General features: G+C 31.8%; 1 protein-coding gene across 1 annotated transcript in view; it reads left to right on the top strand.

Moving 5' to 3' along the window:
* The window catches only part of LOC118186749 (guanine nucleotide-binding protein subunit alpha homolog), a 31,047-nt gene extending 8,382 nt beyond the window's left edge, over window positions 1-22,665 (top strand). Inside the window, exons 2-3 of the mRNA XM_085819337.1 lie at window positions 15,067-15,117; window positions 20,263-22,665. Coding sequence (XP_085675463.1) covers window positions 15,067-15,117; window positions 20,263-20,838 — 627 coding nt within the window. The 3' untranslated portion in view covers window positions 20,839-22,665. The remainder of the gene's footprint in view (window positions 1-15,066; window positions 15,118-20,262) is intronic.
* Window positions 22,666-22,790: the final 125 nt, after the last annotated feature.

Below are 22,790 nucleotides of genomic sequence, written 5' to 3'. Positions count from 1 at the left end.
CGAAGCAACTTACACAACTTACATTGAAAGAAATGTTTAATAAAGTAAACAAATAAATATAAAGCTTTTTTTTTTTTCGTAAATTTTGATACCCTTTAGATCATAATTGTTCTTTATTTCATAAATTATGGTTTCATATTTTTAATTTTAGAATTTTTGCATGCCATCTTACGAGATTTAAACTGATCTATAATCCGAAAAAATCGATAGTCCGGAATCGCCGAAATCCCGACGAGTCCGGATTAACGAGTTTTGACTGTATTAGGTTTGTCTTACAAGCTCAGGATCAAAACGATTCTGCAATTGCCTGAGCAGTTGACTTGTAAATGGCTGTGAATTAAGCAAATGACTTTTAATCTTACGTTTTGAGTCAGAAAACGTATTCCAAATGTTTTGTATTGCATGACAATGCATGTTTTCATTATTCAATAACCAGTCGGAGAACCGCTTGTGTTCTGAAAATAAGTATGTGTATTCAATTGTCCTGCATGTTCTTCAAATTTGTCTTCTTGTGATTTTTTTTCTTTCCCCAAAACTAAAGTTGCCTCTCAAAGGAAAGTTTTTTGACATTGAAGAGACAAAAGGAGTATAACATCTACTTTTAGAAGCATGTCAAAAACAGATCTCTACAAGCCTTCTCTTCTATTACATGTTGTGCAGTCGGACAAAAAGTTGCATCAGCGTAAATTCTATAATCTATTTTTAATTACACTCTGATTACTTTATTAACATACAGTGAATATACAGTAAATCTTCTACTTCAACTTAAGTAATTGCGAATTGTTGTCCAAGCTAGGACTTAGAAGATAAGTCAAATTAAATATTTCGATAACCCAATAAATTCAAGGTCGAAGTTTCAATATTTGATTTTCGGAGGGAGGGGAAATTTTTTCAGTTTTAGTCCATTATCCTAAGTATATTTGCTTCGATTCTTTATTTTTCCATAAAAGCGAAAAATTTACTCATGGTATACATATAATGCATAGCTTCAAATTAAAATTTAATAATATACAGAGTGGTTATAATTAAAGTTCCACATTGAAACAGTCATAAAAGGAAAACTACTGGATCAACTGTTATCAGGCTTGGTAGTCGTGTAAAGGAGGTCATAAGAATTTATTTTCCGCGAAAAAAGGAAGTTCGAAACCTCACCACCAGGGGGAAAATTGCGGTGTATGCAATATTGTTAAACGAAATATGGGTCTTAATCTAACTTACATCTAATCTAATTTAACTTTTGTTACACGGGTCTAATATGTTGTATACCCTTAAGAAACTTTGAAGTAAGCAAATTACCATTTAAAAGCGTTAAATTCGATAAAAGTCGAGTCCGCCATCCGTGTAAGTGAGAAATTCGTCCATGAAAACCACGGATTAGCGATTAGAAAATGTGAGATCGCAAATCACTCACACAAGTGCGTACAATCTGGAAATCATTTTCTTACAGGTCGCTAATTTGTAATTTTTGAAGCCTGAGTTTGGCCCTAAAACATGAAGATGCTGATTCAAAACGCTTTTAATTGATTTCGGCCAAAGAAATCTCTCATGTTATCTATCTAGTTCCATTGCATTCTCCTACTGCATTCACTTGCATAGCAGTCATTCCACACCGTTTAGTGTTGAATGACAGCTAGTTTTATAACTGGACCATTTTTTTCTGAAGAGCAGTCGACAGCTGGACCACTGTGATTGCAGCTCACTTAGAGTCAATGTTAAAATGTTTCGTAATACATGATTTGCAGTAATGTGGCATTTTAGATACTACGATTTTTATGCAGGGCTGGGCCCCACCTCACATGTGTCGGACAGTTACTTAGGCAACATTTCACGAATGAAGGTCTTATATGCCAACACTTCCCCTCTTCTCACCAGACCTCAACTTCTGTGACTTTTGGCTATGGGGTTATCTCAAAAGCACTCGTTATGGTGATAATCTAAACAATTTGGCAGAAATGAAAAATGTGATACACCGACATGTCCGTAACATTCCTCTTGATATGCTAAGAGCTGCTGTTGAGAATGCAGTAACAGGATTTAACTTGCTTTCGCAAAATGCTGGACGCTAGTTTGAGCGTGCTTTGTAACACGTTTCGGAAACGTTTAAACACATTTTAAACCGATGTTTTCATGTCTTATGTCATTTAACAATATTGCCTACAGCGCTATTTTTCCCGTGGTGGTAAGTTTTTGAACTCTTTTTTTTCGCGGCAATTGAGCTTGTGTTAGCAGAAAAGACGAAAACGATATCATTGCAAATTAAAATGAAGAGTGACTGGTTTTAGACTATATGGTTGTATAAATTAAAATTACGTTATAGAACATCATATCATATCATAAATGGAGAATCCCATGAGTTTCTCAGTCGAATTATTTGAAGATTCAGGAGTTTATCCAGTATTGTATGTGGATGTCACCTAAAGGCGTTTTTTTTCCCCTCCTGATGAAACAGCGGCCGAGCGGTAAAGTCGCTGAACACGAGTAGTTTGGTCCGAGGTTCGAATCCCGCGAAAGGGCTGGCTGCATGGGCGTTTTCGTGGTTTTCCCCAAGTGTAACGTGTATGCAAGCCAGTTTTCCTTAGAAAGTCCTCCACAAAGGCATCCCTCCCCTTAGGCAGATAGCCCTAGTGTGCTTTGTTATAATTACATAAACCAAAACCTCTTGATGAAACCAGTCTTTCCTTTCATCTCATACCTTCGAAATGTTTAGCCTCTAAAGACTGATAAAGGCTCTGACGAAATACTTTGTAAAGAACCTTCTAAGGGAAACCAGCTGTCACACATGGTACACATGAGAAAATCCATGAAAACTCCCATGCAACCAGCCCGTTTACCGGGATTCGAACCCCGGAGTGAACTACCAGTGTTCAGCGACTTTACCGCTCGGCCGTTTCTGGCCCTTATGAAATGGAAGGCCATAACTTTATTTAGAATGATTGTCAGAAATATCAAAATATTTCGAAAAGTTGGATATTTTTTAATATACTTGCAGAATGCCTAAAGAAAAAGAGCAAGAATAAAGTAGAATACCTGAAGAAAAAGACAAGAAAAAATAAATTTTTGAGTAAAATTTAGTATTAATATTTTTTAAAAATTTAAAACCTTTTAATCTTATGATATTTGATTCTTGGGATTTCAAAAATAAAATATTTGACTAAAATATGAATAACATTTTAAGAAACCAAATGTAGGATAAAATTGTGTAAAGCAATGGGCACAATGATAAAACTGTTTAAAGCAGTGTATGCAAGTCATCCTAAGTTAAAATGTCGGTTATACATCTCTCTTATTTATATATATCTTTTCTGAACGGAACATTGAAAGGCGTGTTAACTGTGCTTTACTGTATTTTCTCTTTTAATATATGCAGTTTTCAAACGCATCGTAGTCTGGGTTGCAAAGTATTCTTCCGAAAGAAACGCAATTCAAATAAATAAAATCAAATTCTGGAAAATTTATATTAATAAATATATTTAAAATGCTCAGTTCGAAGGAGTAAATAGAAGATTTTAAAACAATTATCTGAAGAGACAATGCACCACAAACAATTAAAATAAAAGTATAAAAATTTAAAAATTACGTAAAATAATAACTATGACAAAAAATATATATAAAGAAAACTATTTGAAAAAAAATATAAACGCAGCACATTTGTTTACGCAGCTCGAATAGGTAAATAGAAATTTTTAAAACAGTTATTCGAAAAAAAAACATGCAACTTAAACAATTAAAATGAAATTCGAAAAAGAAAAAATTACTTAAAATAATAAGTTATAATTAAAAATATAATATAAAGAATATTATTTGGAAAAAAGGAACGATGGTGACTTTTTTTCCTATTACGGAAAAGGAAACTAGGTTGCCATATATTAAGAAGTTCGCCAAGTGAACTATTCTTGGCGCAAACTGAAAAAAAAAAAAGTGCTAACATAAATTTGTGAATTTCTCCGTAAATTTCACTCCAAATTTTACAAAATTTCATATTTAGGCTTAATTGGAGTTGCAGAATCGAAATATGTAAAAAAATTGGTATGTTATTTCAGAAAAAGTCCGATTTTGTGTCAAAATACCTATGTTAGAATAGTGCTATATATAAATCTAATATATATCCTAACCCGCGCTTTCGAGACATGAAGAACGCAGTTTGAAGTTTGTGAATCGGCCCAGTAGAACGGGAGATATAGAACTGTCCTCTTTTTTTTTTTATTATTTTGCTAAACAACCTACGATTCAAAATTTCCCAGAATAATCAAACGATTACATCATAATAGGGTTTCCATAACATTCAACTACTCAGGTTACCATAAATGATACAACTTGGCGATAAATGAAACAACAACTTCTCGATAATACAAGGGGTACCTTAAAGTCAACTCTAACCTAAAATAGGCTGTATAAAGCATGTGGGAACCTGCTAAAGTAAATTTTTGTGACACTTGTGTATTTTTGATATACAGTCAAAAGTCATTAATCCGGACTCGTCGGGACTTCGGCGATTCCGGGTTATCGATTTTTCTGGATTATAGATCAACAGTTTAAATCTGGTAAGATGGCATGCAGAAATTATAAAATTAAAAATATGAAACTGTAATTTATGAAATAAAGAACAATTATGATCTAAAGGGTATCAAAATTTACAAAAAAAAAAAAAAATCTTAATATTTATTTTTTTACTTTATTAAACATTTCTTTCAATGTAAGTTGTGTAAGTTGCTTCGTTTTATGTGATAATACTTTCTTTTTAATTCTATAAACAGACATAATTTCTTGTTCAGTTACAAAGTTCCTCTGTTCAAGTCCTATAATTGCTGTGTCGAGAATACCGACTAATTTGTCAATTAAAATTTTTTCGTTTTCAATAACTTCTGTGTCACTTTCTTCACTATCAAAAGCGAATTATGATGACGAGGAATATGATTTAAATCATATCAAAGACGGAGTACATTGAGATGAAATACTACATTTAGTAAGGAATTATAAGCCAAATAAAATAAAAACATCTGCCCTGAAGATAAGGATAGTGCTGACAGATCAACTTCCAGTTCATTGCGCGCTGCGACATCCCCCCCACCCCCGCAGAGCAGCGTGAAATGGATAAACAGATTTCGGAATGGTTACAGAAACAAAGGATATGCCTTTATCCATTTTTTGCAGCAATTCCACTTTTTGTTTAATGGACATCGAACCATACTTTCGCTTTGTAGATCTTTTGGGAGCTCCAGCATCGGAAATTCTATTTGACATAATCGAAAGTTCAAGCTTACTTTTATAAAATTGCTCTAACAGTCTGCAAACAATAATAAGCCGGATCCAATTCGAAGATTAAGGAACAACGCAATCTGCAACAATTACTGAAATAGATAATTAGATAATTTTAGCTTAAACCGTCCATTATACATTAAACGCGCATGCGTAAACGTATTATGCGCATGTGCACAAGCATATGCGTAGCCGTAAAGGTCTTACGCGCATGCGTAAACGCTTATGTGTTGTTGGCTTTAGTTTTCCACATGGCAAATTTTGATCCGAGGTCGATCAGCGGTAAGCTAACGTGGTTGCCGCTGATTGGCCGATGACGTCAAGATCGGCGGGTTGGCCGAGTATATATATATGTACGCCGGTATCGGCGAATGGTTCTTGTTCTCTTGTGTGATTATCAGTTAGCTTTATGCTAGTTTGCTTTCACTAAATGATTTTAAATGTAAAGGCTACAGTGTTAGCTCTCTTACTTTATTTACGGAATAAAGCAAGAATTTTATTTAGTTTAGTCTTAGCTTTATTTAAGGGAAGCAAAACATGCTTTGCCTTTATCACCACTGCCAACAGGGTTATGGGCCCAGCGCCAACAGCTAATCAGTCATCCAGTTCAACTCAGCTTTGAAGGAATGTAGGTGAAGAGGGCCGTTATCCACGAAAAGAAGCTGACCTGTCTTAGAAGTTTGTTCAAGTCGTTGTGCTCACACTTAATTGAAGATGCCATTACTACCTGAAGGTTTTGAGTTGTTAAACCATGACAACTGGGATCGATGGAAAGTCGACATGAAAATGCTGTTACTGGACAGAAATTGTTGGAGCTTCATAGAGAACAAAGAAGAAGAATTAGATAAAAGTGCAACAAGGCGTGAAAAGCAGGAGTTCACACTGAGGGAGAACAGAGCCTTCACTACATTATATTACGGAATTAAAGCTGACTTCAGGCCGCTGATACAAGAATGTTCAAGTGGTAAAGAAGCGTGGGAAGTTCTACAGAAGCAATTCGAACTCAAAACAAGAGCAAGGATAATTCAGTTACTGGATGAATTTTTTAGTATTAGATATACGCCAAATGAAGAAATAGGATTATTCATCGCAAGAATAAGAATGACTGCAAAGAAGTTGGCTGAAGCTGGTCACAACTTGGCAGATCCTTTTAAAGGATTCCAGGCAATAAGGAGATTACCCCAGGAATACTCCGGCATTGTACAATTGATCTATAGGTGGAAGGACGAAGATTTTACGGTGGAAAGAATTGCTGAAGAGCTGGTAAGGGAAGAAAGCCGACTTCGCCAGGTAATTGCCGATTTAGAAGACAGCAAGGTAAGCGTGTTTAATACTATTAGTTTAAACGCAGGGAAAGATAAAGTTGAAAATAAAACTAAATCTAAAAAAAAAAAAAAAAAAAAAAAAAAAAAAAAATGGGGAATATGAGAATAGGACCTTGTTTCAGATGTCATAAATTTGGGCACTTAATTGCTCAATGTAAAGAAAAATGTAAGTAAAAATCGGAAGTTTAAAATAGACGATAAAAATGGACAGTTTAAAGATAAAGAATTAATGTTAGTGGAAAATTATGTAACAACTACAGATAAAGGAGGTAACGCAGATAAATTTAATTGGGTCGTAGATACTGCAGCTACAACTCATTTCTGTAATAATAGAAATTTAATGACAAATTTCGAAGAAATAAACGATATACGTATGTCTTTAGCTGTAGGAAATTGTGAAAGTAAAGTACTAGGAAAGGGTACTGTCAAATTTGCAGTAAAAGTAGGCAATCGAATAAATTTGATTGAGTTAGATAATGTGTTATATAATCCAAATCTAAGAAGAAATTTATTATCGGGAGCAAGGTTAGAAAAGGCTGGTGCTCATTTTGTGATTTCAAAAGGGAAGATGTGGATATACTTTAATAATTGGAATAGATTATGCTACGCTAAACGATATGACGGACATTATCACGTAAAACCATTTAGATATGCAACAGGTAAAAGGGAAGCTGGTTACGGTACAGAAATTGGAAAGTTAAATAAAGTAGACGATGCAATGCTATGGCATCGGAGATTTAGACACGTAAATTTTGATTATATTAAGAAAACTAGTAAGAATCAAAGCGTGAAAGGGTTACCAGAAATTGAAAAACCAATAGAGAAGTGTAAATCGTGTATTATTGCTAAATCTAGTAGAATAACTTTTAAATCTGTTCCGAAGAGATCAGATAAACCATTGCAGTTGGTTTATTTAGACGTTTATGGCCCACTACCAGTTCCATCTAAGGGTGGGAGTAAATATTTTCTTGCTATTGTAGATGACTATAGTGGATTAATAACAGTGTATTGTATGAAAAATAAAAACGAATCGTACTACAACTTTAAGAATTATCATAGGCAAATGGAAAGACTGACGAATAGAAAATTAATAAGTATACGCACCGATAATGGTGGGGAATTCTGTAACAGGCAATCCGAAGGGTACTTAGCCGAAAATGGAATTAGTGTTGAACGCACGAACGCGTACACCCCAGAAGAAAACGGTATGTGTGAACGTTTTAAGCGAATGGCATTAGACGCAGTTAAAGCTATGCTTAATGATGGTAAAATGGGAAAAGAATGGTGGGCAGAAGCTCTTGGCTGTTTCGTACATACGTGGAACAGAGTATGTCATAAAAGCAACCGAACCCCTTATGAAATGTTCCGAAATAGAAAACCCAGTGTTGTTTATTTTAAAGTATTTGGTTGTAAAGCCTATGTTGGCGTGCCAAAACAGATTAGGAATAAATTAGAAATGAGGTGCAAAGAAGGAATCATGGTAGGATATGCGAAGGAAACTAGGGGTTATAGGATATGGCTGCCAGAAGAACGCAAATTAATAGAAACCTGTAATGTGAAGTTCGATGAAAAACTGTATGCAGCAAATGGCATCCTGGAACAGAAATCAAAACCTAAATTTAAAAGACTAGAGGAATCTGAGCTATTAGCAGAATCAGATGAACAGGAAATTTCTAGAGAAGAAATAAAGTTGTCAGATGACAAATCTACTCCGAAAGAAGTATCAGACTTAAACTGGCAAAGAAAAGCAGTTAAAAGGCCAGATGGAACACGTACAGACATACATTATTATGTAGAGGGAACAGACACCCGTTTTAGATCCTATAATGATATTGAAAAGTATTGTGAGGCAAGAAATATTAAATATGAAAAAGATAAGTTCGATTTTAGTGGAAAAAACGAATACTCGGGGAAAGTTAATTTCGTAGAACAGGAGACTAGCTCTGTGTCTGAAGAGGCAAATTCCGTAAAAATAGTTATCCCACAAAATTTTAAAGAAGCACGAAAATCAGTAAATGCCGAAGAATGGGATAAGGCAATGAAAGAAGAAATCGACACGATAAAGAAAAGAAAGGTTTGAGAATTAGTCGAAAAGCCAGAAAATAAAACTATAATAGGAAACAAATGGGTCTATACGCTAAAAAGAAATGAAAAGAATCAAGTGGTACAAAGATACAAAGCACGCTTAGTAGCACAGGAATTCAAGCAGAAAAGAGGTGAAGATTTTGATGACGTTTACAGTCCTGTAGTAAATTTTTCAATCATAAGAATATTTTTCACTATCCTGGTATGTTTATATGGATGGACTAATTGTCAGTTAGATGTAAAGAACGCATATTTATATGCAAAGCTAAATGAGGAAATATATATGACCCAACCAGAGGGATTTATCGAAGAGAAAAATAAAGTGTGTTTATTACACAAGGCCATTTACGGTCTACATCAAAGCGGCCGTGAATGGTTTTGTGAATTTGAAAGTACTTTAGAAAATCTACATTTTAAGAAAATACAATGGTGTAATTGTGTTTATAAGGGTTCAAATGTAATTCTCTTGTTATATGTAGATGATATTGTGATTTTTAGTAAAGATCAATATAGTATAAAGTAATTTCACAGCTGAGTAAGTTTTTTGATCTTAAAGTATTAGGCAAAACTAAAACGTTACTTGGAATTGAATTCTTAGAGAATGAGAATGGGGTTTTTATACATCAGCAAAAATATATCGAAGAAATTTTTGAAAAATTTAAACCTTTCCAGATACCAATAACTTCACTTCCCATAGCTAAGGGCACTATTCTTACAAAATTAGATTGTCCATCTACAAGTGCAGAAGTTGCGGAAATGCATACATTACCCTTTAGAAATCTGTTAGGATGTTTAGTTTTTGTAGCTAACAGGACAAGGCCTGATATTACATATGCAGTGAATATCTTATCACAATTTCAGGAGAATCCTGGAATTAGGCATTGGGAAGCATTGTTGAAATTGCTTGGTTATCTCAATAGTACTAAATTATATAAGTTAAACTTATCGAAGATTAAACATCTAAATTTGTATTGTTATTCAGATGCTGATTATGCAAGTAATAGAGATAGATGACCGCGTGTCCATGGGAGGATTTATATTATATTTAGATGAAGTACCGGTATCTGGAAAACTGTTAAACAAAAATGTGTAAGTTTATCAACCATGGAAGCGGAGTATATCGCTTTATCTGAAGCAGCGAAGGAATTAATGTGGACGAAAAATGTCTTACAAGATGAAATTTTAAAGTTTAATTTAAGAGAATGTAAACTATTTTGTGATAACAAGTTTGCCATTGATTTTTCTAGATCGCCAATAGAAAATCGCCGAACCAAGCACATAGACGTAAAATATCACTTTGTTAGCAGACTAGTAAATGATGAAGTGTTTGACCTTGAATTTATCACCAGTAAATTAAATACTGCCGACTTATTTACAAAAGCAGCGACTGCTGTTAATTTAAGAAAGTTTTGCTTAGATGTTTTCAATGTTTAAAGACAATAAGTGTTTTCGTATAATAGAATTGAACTATGAACTTCTGTGAAAGTTTTGTTTTTGTCTTTGCATGGGGAAAAGAGAGCCGTTTGTTGGCTTTAGTTTTCCACATGCAAATTTTGATCGGAGGTCGATCGGCGGTAAGCTAACGTGGTTGCCGCTGATTGGCCGATGACGTCAAGATCGGCGGGTTGGCCGAGTATATATATATGTACGCCGTTATCGGCGAATGTTTCTTGTTTCTTGTTCTCTTGTGTGATTATCAGTTAGCTTTATGCTAGTTTGCTTTCACTAAATGATTTTAATAATAAAAGGCTACAGTGTTAGCTCTCTTATTTTATTTACGGAATAAAGCAAGAATTTTATTTAGTTTAGTCTTAGCTTTATTTAAGGGAAGCAAAACATGCTTTGCCTTTATCACCACTGCCAACATGCGTCGCATAAATGCGACACATGCGCAGAATGTTTGTAGCTTTAGATCCGGATTATGGGTGTCCAAATTAACGACTTTTGACTATAATGATATTTTGGTACTATTTGGTTTTGAAGGCCGTAAAAAATTGCCAAACTATTGTTGATGCCAGTGCTGCCAAAAATAATTGTGGCAACCCTAACACAAGAAAGGAAATATAATAGTAAATAACCATCAAGATTGATGTTTTAATTTAGATGAAAGGTTAATTTAATATATTAATTCATTTTTATTATTATAATTTATATAAAAAAAAGCTAAATATGACTGAATGGAAGCATAAGAGTAAATAACTATTTCAGATCATTATTATAATTTATATAAAAAAGGCTAAACATGACTGAATGGAAGCATAAGAGTAAATAACTATTTCAGATCAATATTATAATTTATATAAAAATTGCTAAACATAACTGAATGAATGCCTGCATCACCTATTTCACTACCGAGCTATCGCTAGAGCATAGTTTCATCTCGTTGGTTGTTCAAACGTAATTTTCTATAATGAATGATCCCTTTTTGAAAAATTCTCGGTAAAGTGCAGAATCGCCCACGTATTTGTTGCCGCTTTTTACAAGGGTAAAAACAATTGGATTTTTGTCAATTTTCTTTTACTTTTTAAGTGAAAATACATCGATGTATACATAGACAAAGTCAAGGGTGTGCACAGTGCCATTTTTGTGCAGCTCTGGGATTTATTTATTTATTTTTTGAAGTGAAAATAGGTCGATATGTACATGGATACCGAGTATGTGCAATTCTTAAAAACGCATCAAGCAGTGATTGCACACTGCTTGACGATGATTCTGCACTTTAACCAAAATTCTATTGCACACTTTTCATCATGGGCAATTCCCAAATTGTTAAATCTATAGGATATCAAAAAAGAATTTTAAAATTAAACTAGTATTTCAATGGCGTCTTAATGAATATAGAACTATGTAAACTAATGCAATCTGAAATCGGCGCGTACGCTAGATTTGGCACGCTGTTAAAGGCGCGTTTGCTAGATTTGGCGCATTTGCTCATACATTTTTGCTGCATTTTTTTATGATCCTCAAAACAGAACAATACCGATATTTTTTGTGAATCAGTGTGCTTTCAATAGGATTTACGACTCACCAACGGCTGAATGGTAAAGGCCGCTGAACACTGCCAGTTTTGGTCTGAGCTTAGAATCTTGCAAACAAGCCACTTTCATGGTCTTTCGCATGTGTAACTTGTATAAGAGCCAGTTTCCCTTAGAAGGTCCTCCACAAAGGCATCTCTCTCCTTAGACAGATAGCCCATGATTACGTTGCCATAATCAAATAAAACAAATTAACTAAATTAATAGGATTTACTTTATATATATTTATAAAATGAAAAGGTGCTTAAATGAATAAAAATCATACAAAACTGAATTAGAAATTTTGATTGTTTTGGAAACAGATTTAAACAGGGCTTAATTTCTAAAATTAGAAGTGCCGGAGTCCTATGGAAGATTGTAAGGAAAGAGGAACAAGAATAAATAAATAAATAAATAAAATGATAAAGTGATTGGTAATTATTGATTAGAATAATAATATAATTAAAATTTAACAAAATGTACAGAGACCAATAAAAATTTAATCAGTTATCAAATAAACGATAAATAATTAAATAATAAAATAAATTATTGGACCTTGAATTATTTGGGGTTCCGACTGGGATTACAATTTCACACAAAACTAAGAAATAGCTCTTCCGGTCTCCGGTTGAATTTAATCTCTGAATATAATGTACTACTTCATTTGATGATAGAAATAAAGACCATTGTTTTCCCAGAGACATCAAATGAAAAATGTTTAAAGCATCTGTAATGAGACTAAAGAGAATGCTATAAACAGTACCAGAGCATATAGAAAATTTAAACGGAGGGTGTATAGGTATGAAAACAAAGAGAAAAGAGTCTAACATTTTCTGACTTGATTACATGTATTAGTTATTATTCTGAGAGTTCGTGTTAGTTATTTTTCATTTTTAATGAAAAATTAAATGAAAATAAATGATAATATAATAAATTTGAAAGAAAAATAAAAATAGAATGCTTTTTATTGTATTTAGTTTTTTTTTTTCTATTGTTTGGCGCCATCTCTTGTGGTCGACAAGATTTTCCGTAAGAATCAAATTATTAACATGAAAATTTTGAAAAAGCATGCTTTAAAAAATAATATAGCCATTTTGATAATAACTTTACACAGGATAGCAATGATCATCTTCCAATTTGGATTTAAAAATGCATTCTTATTATTTTAACTGAAAATTTGTTAAAATTAGAATACATCAAAAAAAAAAAAAAAAAAAAAAAATCCATCTTTTTGTGGTCTTTATCTTTTATCATTTCAGTATTTATTCTCAATAAAATTCTTGCCTGTTTTTTGCTTATATCTTTTCTGTAAATAAGACTGTCAAGCAGTGTGGCAATCAACAGGGCAATACTTTTTGCAAGAGTAGGGGCATTTAAAATTCATCAATTTAAAAGCACTCTTGAAATCTTGGCAGTAAGAGGCAGGGAAAATATCTCTCTTTAATGTTCAGGATCAGTGTGAAAATCAGGTTGGAGTTGGCAGAATCATGTGATTACTAACAGGTATTCAAGATCAAAGATTAATAACTGGTGTGAATATATATATTCAAGAGCCCTTCCTGTTCTATTAATACTTGGGATTCAATAGAAGTAATATTTTCAGTATGGGCAAAATTTAACTTTTTTTATTAATTATAAATATGCTCCATACACTTAAAGTTACTAACTGAAATTTCGAATATCCAAACCTGATTTCTAGATTCATACATATACAGTCAAAAGTCTTTAATCCGGACTCGTCGGGACTTCGGCGATTCCGGATTATAGATCATCAGTTTAAATCTGGTAAGATGGCATGCAGAAATTATAAAATTAAAAATATGAAACCGTAATTTATAAAATAATGAGCAATTATGATCTAAGGGGTATCAAAATTAACAAAAAAAGAAGCTTAATATTTATTTGTTTACTTTATTAAACATTTCTTTCAACGCGTGCATGCGTAAAGCATACCTTACGCATAGCCGAAATTGGAAAATTGCAACTAGAAAACTATTTGATTTGTATTCGTGATATTTATAATGACGAGGAATTTGATTTAAATCATATCAAAGACGGAATACATCGAGATCAAATACTACATTTAGTAAGGAATTATAAGCCGAATAAAATAAAAACATCTGCCCTGAAGATAACGATAGTGCTGACAGATCAACTTCCAGTTCATTGCGTGCCGCGACGTCCCCCCCCCCCCGCGCAGAGCAGTGTGAAATTGATAAACAGATTTCAGAACGGTTAGATAAACAAAGGATATGCTTTATCCATTTTTTGTTTGATGGACATCGAAACATACTTTCGTTTTCTAGATCCTTTGGGAGCTCCAGCATCGGAAATTCTATTTGACATAATCGAAAGTTCAAGCTTACTTTTATAAAATTGCTCTTACAGTCTGCAAAAAATAATAAGCTGGATCCAATTCGTAGATTAAGGAACAACGCAATCATCAACATTAACTGAAATAGATAATTAGAGCTTATACCGTCCGTTATACATTAAACGCGCACGCGGAAACATATTCTGCGCTTGCGCAAACGCATATGCGCAGTCATAAATGTCTTGCGCACACGCGTAAAACGCCTATGCGCATGCGTCAACGCGGCGCATGCGCAGAAAGATTTTAGCTTTGAGGTCCGAATTATAGATCATTCCGGATTATGGGTGTCTGAATTAACGACTTTTGACTGTATATTACATACATAAAAATATTGAAGATTTTCTTTTTATAACCTGTAGTCATTGTCTTGTGCTATATTACCAGGATGTTTATAGTCAATACTGCATACCCAGGAAACTTCATTGATTTTCATGTGCTGTCACTTTATGAGGTATAAAATCTCCAATTTATCATCCATGCAGCCTGGAACAAAGGCAGCCAAATGGCAACATCTCTGATAAATTGTTGTCATAATTTAAATTTACCCTTCAAATTATAGCTATACATGCTTTGAGAAACTGATTATTTTGAAATTAAATTTATAATTAATGTAATACACTATACATCTAATTTATATAATTTAAAATATGTAATTAATGACTAACTAGAGCGACAGTGTACAGTATTTTTATAAACATTTGCGGCATTATTTTAATAAAAGATACCTGTAGATGGCATACATTTCATATGTCCATGCAAAGGCATTATTTGCATGTCACTAAAAAATTAGATTTTTCTTCTAAGTTTTAATTTTGAATAATATAATGGGTTTAATAATTCCAGCCTAAAATGTGAAAAGAACAGAAATAAATTTCGATGAAAAGAAAGGTTGAATCATAAAAAGATAGTGGTATAACAATGTTTAATTACTTAGTTTTAATATATATATTATTAAAATGGGTTAATTTATACTACTAAATAAAAAAAAAATTATAATTTTATTTTTTTCCAGAGCGACAGTGTACAGTATTTCTTTGACAGTATTGACAGGATTTCATTAAATGTAAGTATGAAGTTGCATCTTTTAAATATAAAAGAATCAATTTTAGAACAAAGTAGAATAAAGACTTACGTACCTTAATTATGCATTAATTTAAAAAATGTTAACGTAAGAGCAAATCTTAACAAAACTGCTTAAAATGATTTAAATTTTGTAATTGTTTGAAATTAAAACTTTTTCTTTATCCCCACCCCCCATTTGATAATTTTAATACCTATTATATATATCTAACTTATGCTAGGATTCTGCAACTTTGGGAATAAAGCCCAAACTTTTTTTTGGGGAGGGGGTTGTGCAAATAATTATTAAGAGTTACCAAAAATGTTTATTAACACCTTAACCTTTCCATTTAGAACATTATTTCCTATTTCACAGATACACAAGCAGTTGGAGATCTGTGTAGAATTTGGTAAAAGAATGTAATTTTTTAAATTATATATTTTCAGTCGACAGTGACTAACATGGCTTGAATGAGACATGGTCCAAATGGAAACGGTACTGTCAGTCCCCATTGAGTAACATGGTCCAAGTAGAAAATGTAATTTCAGCCACATGTGATTGACATTGTGCTTAATATGTTAATAAGGTGTATTTTTTATTTCAATACATCACATATATTATATCTTGCTCAATGAAATGTTTAATAATTTTAATTATTAAATGTAACTAATATTGGTGAAAATTTTTGTAAATGATTTTTTTATTTATATGTCATCACACTTATAAAAATGCTACACTATATTGTCCTGAGCAGCTTTATTCCATCAGTAAATTTTTTTTAAAAATTACATTCCTCAAACAATTTTACTTAACTTTGTTAGGTATGAGTTTTACAAGTGGATTATGTCCTGGTCTACCAGTACATAGATCAAATTATAAAATATTAATAAGAGATAAATGGATCTTGATTGACTCGAAAGCATGCTTTAGTCAACCAGTAGTTTGTGTTCAATTCATTGTACAACTCTGCCTCATAAGATAATGTTTAATTTAATACTGATAAATTAAACTGTATCGTCCACAATAAAATAAGCATTTAATAATAGTTATGGAAAAATCATATTTTCTTCTGAGCTTATTTGCTATTGTTTTATACATATAATGTATCCGAATTAAAAATAACATGCTAAATGATGATTACCAGAGGTGTTTAGAAATGTATCAATCTCAACACATCTAACAGCACTCTATTGTTTAAGGAGATTATATCAGAATTATTATACTTTATTTATTTATTATTTCTTTCTTTTCATTGATTAGCTATAAAATTACATAGTGTTTACAGACATTCAATTTTTGGGTTTTCTCTTCTAACAATAAAATTTGTGGTTCCATATTTCAAGATGCCATTCTGGATATGAACTCCAGGGATATATATAGGATTCTTTGCTAATGTGATTACCAATTTACAGGGGTCAAAATAAGAAAGCCTTAAAATTTTGTAATATGACGCATATATTAGGAAACATTTAACATGATGCATACATTGGGAAGAAAGAAGCACATAAATCCTCTGTTGAGCAGAAATTCACATATTCTACTTTTCTGCAGCCAAATTTTTTAAAAAACATCTTTTGTTGGTGAATTAAATTTTCTAGAGGCATTTTGCATTCATAAAAATCAAACTTTACCTTTAGTGCAGGTTCTAATTGATTCCAATTTTAATCCATTTTTACCCTCACCTTCTAAGGAAATTATTTCATAGTTGTTTCCATTTTTTTATCATTATATAGCACTAGTAGCTTGATTTCCTTCCTCTCATTGCTATTGCCAGAGCACAGCCTTCTCTTTCATCATTTGCATTTCTGCAGCTGAAGAAAGTTCAAAATTTAATTTTGAACTAAGTTAATTAATTAGTGTTGCAAATTTGTAAATGTTAAGCTGATTCTTGTTTCTTTAAAATACCTCCAATAAACACATAAGGTAGTACAAAATAAAATTTTAAATTATAATGAAATTATGAAAAATATTTGAGTAACTAATATAAAGAAGGGGTAAAAATATATTTACAGGTGCCCCTTGGCAATTTTTGGCGGCACATGGATACCGCATTTCACCTTCTAAGGAAATTATTTCATAGTTGTTTCCATTTTTTTATCATTATATAGCACTAGTAGCTTGATTTCCTTCCTCTCATTGCTATTGCCAGAGCACAGCCTTCTCTTTCATCATTTGCATTTCTGCAGCTGAAGAAAGTTCAAAATTTAATTTTGAACTAAGTTAATTAATTAGTGTTGCAAATTTGTAAATGTTAAGCTGATTCTTGTTTCTTTAAAATACCTCCAATAAACACATAAGGTAGTACAAAATAAAATTTTAAATTATAATGAATTATGAAAAATATTTGAGTAACTAATATAAAGAAGGGGTAAAAATATATTTACAGGTGCCCCTTGGCAATTTTTGGCGGCACATGGATACCGCATTTGTGCAATTCTTTAACCCTCCTTTGTTCATGTACACATCGATCTTTCACTTAAAAAGTCAAAGGAGCACCCAGTTGTGGAACAGAGCCAAACAAAAAATACATATTCTCACTAAACTACATTTTAAATCAAACAATAAAATAACATGATAAAGGAAACTCATCTTATGCATCTAAGCACTACATAAAGCAAATATCCACTTACCTTATTTAGAAATTTCTATGTCTTCAGTCTGTGGCACACAAAATTCCTTAACAACATTCAAAAACTTCCTAAATTAATCTGAACTAGAATTCGTCTATCAGCGTCACCACATAAATTCACAAAAATAAGAGTCTAAAATATTCTCTGTAGTGCTGGTATCCTCCAACATTCAACCATATGCATTTCCTTCCTACACATTTCCATATAATGGCTACTAAGTAAACCTTCATTTAAACACCAGTATATTAATACTCTTTTTCCCATTTTGTTACAAATCCTACAGAAACTTCAAATTAATCTTGCCACATTCAGCCATTCTACCGTCTAAACCACAAAACAAGCAATGTATTTCCTAACTAACACACACCACAATCCCTTACAAATCTTTCCCATCATTCAAAATTTACTGCAATTATGCAACTGATTACATCATAATAGAGTTTCCATAACATTCAACTACTCGGGTTACTATAAACCCTTAGCAAGGGATCTTCCAGAACAATCAGCTTCATACCAGGGATGACTCGGGGGAACGAGCCAAATTTGCCTGTCAGCATGTCTTCTAGTGGAATGCAGTTCAAGATATGATAATTGATAATTGGCAAAACACTTCGCAAAAATACAAGGGGCACCCTTCAATCTACTCGAACCAAGGAAGGTTCCATTAAACGTTCAATGTAAATAGAGTTAAAACTTTAATTGCTCTTAATTTTTATAGTTATCATAATAATATTTACATTTGCTGATGACTTCACTAACTAATTTATTTATTTTTTTGTTCATTCGGGTTGAGGAATAAAAAGTGAAACAGACTTGTAATGTAGAAATTTTTTCATGTAATTTGTAATTTTTGTTGCTGGCTGGACACTCCAATTTTGATTGCAAGAAAGGAATAATAATTAAATAAAAAACTTATAATTTAGAACAAATAAAACTTAGAAGGATTTATCATTGGTAGCATGTTAAAAGTCAAAATTGTTATCGAGAAAAAATTGTCTTTAAAAGAGTGAAAAAATTGAATTAAAATTTCTGCACAATTATTCTTTTATATGCATTCCTTAAAATGTGCATTTCTTTCCTTTGGGCATAGAGTAAAAGAAATAGCTTAGCTTTCATGTCAAATCAGGATGGAAAATGCTGATTCATGGTTTTGGTATGGTGCCAACAATATCTGGTTGTAACAAAAGTTTTCCACCAAAAAATGTTAAAGTTAAGAGCGGGTAGTAATCACCATCCAAATCTATGATTTTCTGTTAATGTTTTGGTAGATTTTCAAAGCCTTCATCCCAGAAACTTGGTGGCAGTGAGTCCAAAAACAGATCAACCTTATTTCGGAAGTCCTGTGCAGAATGGAAGTTAGCACCAGCAAGATGTAGCTGCAAATGTGAAAAAATGTAGAAGTCAGAAGTGATATCAGGGCTATATGGTGGGTGTAGCAAAAGATCCCATTCGAGTCCGTACAGAGTCCAGCCGGTGAATTCACACACATGTGGTCTTCCATTATCTTGATGGAACATTACCTTTTTAGTGCCGGATCTCAGTTTGATGATTTTCCTTGATGACAGCGTTAATACGGACTAGCATGTTGCTATACACCTTGCTGTCAAGGGATTCACCTTTTTCTAGATACTTTTGTTGGATAATATCCCAGTAATCACACTAGATACAAAGCATGATCTTTTTGTTAGTGAAATTGCGACGCTGCCGACAGGATAACTCCGTGCAGATCATCCCCTTTTACGGCATTTGTTGTTGAGGTAAATCCATTTTTCATCACAAGTGACGATCCGGTCCAGAATTTTGTCCTTGCATTAATATTCAAGCAGATTAGTGCAGGCTCAAAAATGCCTGGCCTTATCTTGTTGAGTCAGCTCATTTGACACCCAGCGATTTAACTTGTACGTCAAGTTTATGCAATGCATAAAGGACATGGCACTAATGTCTAACTCTTTAGCGGTTGCATATTGATCTTCCACAAGTTCTTGCAGGCGGACCTCATCAACATAAGTAGGCAGGCCAGAGCACTCTGCTCCTTGGATGTCATAGTCCTTGTTTCTGAACTTTCGGTACTAAACCTTCACAGCGTCATATGATACAACACTAATACCTAAAACTGTACACGATTTAGTGACATTCTGTAGCTGACTTTTTGCAACAGAACTGGAAGTAAATAATGGTTCTAATCTAGTAGCAGGATAGTTCCATTTCAGACACTTTGTACATAATAAAAATGATAATTTTTTACAAATTTTACAACACAGTGTTCTAAAGAAGTCTCTTTGTTTCAAATGCCAAAAATCGTATGACAAAATGTGATGAAACACGCCAATGTGAACTGTTTGTGCAGATGATATTTACGGTGGCAGGAAACTTTCGTTAAAAGCTGATAGTTCCCCCCCTCTTTTTTAAAATATTAATTTAACAGTTAGTACTATCTTAGGAATAATGAAAGAATATTCAAAGAAGAGAATATCTTTTATAATATGTGTACATGAATTCTTTTTTGAATTTTTTACAGGATTATACCCCTACTCATCAAGATATTCTTCATGCACGTAAAGCAACAAAAGGCATAACAGAATTCACAATTCTTATCAATGAAGTGCCATTTTGCTTTGTGGATGTTGGGGGTCAGAGGTCACAGAGGCAAAAGTGGTTCCAGTGTTTTGATTCTGTAACTTCCATCCTGTTCTTGGTGTCTTCCAGTGAATTTGATCAAGTATTGCTAGAGGACAGAACTACAAATCGGCTTTTAGAATCAAGAAATATATTTGACACAATAGTTAATAATCGAGCATTTTCTGAAGTGTCTTTTATTCTTTTTTTAAATAAGACTGACCTTCTGAAAAGAAAAGTTGAAAGTAAAATGTCTGATATTTCATTATATTTTCCAGAATTTGAAGGTGATCCGTTCAATTTGGAAAATGTTCAGAGGTTTATTCTGAAATTATTTGAATCAGTTCGAAGGGACCAAAATAAAGCAATTTTTCATCATTATACTACTGCTATTGATACAGAGAATATCAAAGTAGTTTTTAATGCTGTAAGGGATTCTATAGTGCAAAAAAATATTACCCAATTAATGCTTCAATGAATGTTTATCAAGAAAACTGCAGGAAGATATTAGTTTAGAATATGTTACATTTTGTACAGTCTTTTTACAAATTTTACTGATTATAGGCACATATTTGTTTAATTTTTTTATTCCTATTTTTAATGAAGACATTTGTCTTCTTAGTGAAGTTTTCTTGTAAATACAAAGTTAAATCAAACAAAATAAGAGCTTTACATGTTTTTCCTATGAAGTACTGTGGTTATTTTTCTTTATGAAACTAAATATTTTAGTCATTTTTTTATTTTATAAAATTTTAATTTATATGTATAATTTACTTTGTTATAAGAAGGAAATTCTAATTTTTTGCTTCATTGAAAATATGATTATGAACAAAAGTTAGTATTTTAAATTTTAGTGCAATATTTATATAAAATTTAACTTTTAGCTGCTTATTTAATGTACAAATATAGTCAGTCTTTTTTTTTTTTTTAATTTAGTATAAAAAATAGCTAACATATTTTCTGTTAAAACATTCATGTTTATATAATTAGATTATTTTCAGAAAATATTGTAATAAGTTATCTAAATTTTTTTAAAAAAAACTTTTAATTTTGGGATGGGCGAAATCAAATTACTAAAAATTTGAAGCTCCATCAGCATAAATTCAATGCTTGTAAACTGTGATATGAAACAGATATATGGTGATGAATAGAAATGATCATATGGGAAAAAATATTTTTAATTGAATCATTATGTTAACAGCTTTCCTTGATTTTAAAAATGCATATTAGTATAATAGATAAGTTTAAAATGAGAAAATGCATTTTATTATCACAGTTCCATTGATTTTTTTATGTATATTATTTTCTGAAAGATACTGCTCTTATTCCGTCCTTGAGTTTGTAATTTTTATCTTAAATACCAAGGTTTGATTGATGAAAATACATTGATTAATGACAAAAAAATATTGTAGTTCTTAAATTTTTAGATTATTATTTTAACTTACTTTAAGGATGTTGTACCTTAAAGATTATCACTAGTATATTAAAAGATTGCAATGCTAATAAAATGCTCATTATTGCATATATATCAGGTGTAATCAAGATTAAAAAACTAATATATATCTGTATTTAGTATATCTAGAATATTGTGTTGCATGAAGATTATACTTTTTAATAAATTTAAATAATAATTTATTCATCCTTCATATCTTTATAAAATTTAGAAAGTCATTCGTTCTTAAAAATTAAGTGATATAAAATATACTTATTTTTCTTTCTTATATCCAGCTAGGAAATTGGTAACATAAGCTACCTTGATGTGAAAATATTTCCTTGTGATTATCTTGGCATAAAACTTGAAAAGCACAAATGAAAATTTTTGTAAAACATCAAAGTAATAAAATCAGTTTATATACGTACTTCTAAATTACATTGAAGCTTCAAAATGAAACAAAAATACATTATACAATGTGAGTGAAAAATTTTAATGGTTAAAATTTTTATTGCTTAGAGCATTGTTTGTAAGTCTATCAGTGTACAATTTGAAAAATGTTATGTTAGACTTCAGAAAAATTAATTTCATTCTAGAGCTTATTTCATATTATTTGTATACTTATATTAAATTTGATTTATCTTATTAATATTATTTAATAAAATTTAATACGGCAGCAAGAATTTCATAATTTCTACTTAACCTTATATTTGTGTGTATATTTTATATTTACAGTTTTATCCTGTTTCCGAATGTGACTTTTTCATAACTTTCTTTGAATAAAATTTCTACTTTATTAAAATACTGGAAAATTTTCTACATGTGATGTTTCAGTTATTCACACAAACAAATTGTTCAAATCATTCGGATTTAGAATACAAAATTTCAATCACACATGCGAAATTAATAGCATTATTTGTTTTTACTTTTTTTAAACATTTTTGTCTATTAGTATGTAAAATTTTTCTACTGGATTGTATCATTTGTCATTGTTAGAA

Source organism: Stegodyphus dumicola, chromosome 6, assembly GCF_044657685.1.
Source record: "Stegodyphus dumicola isolate Sdum_Otavi_A_Nest chromosome 6, ASM4465768v1".
In the NCBI taxonomy this organism is placed as follows: Eukaryota; Metazoa; Arthropoda; class Arachnida; order Araneae; family Eresidae; genus Stegodyphus; species Stegodyphus dumicola.
This window is presented reverse-complemented; position numbering and strand designations above follow the sequence as displayed.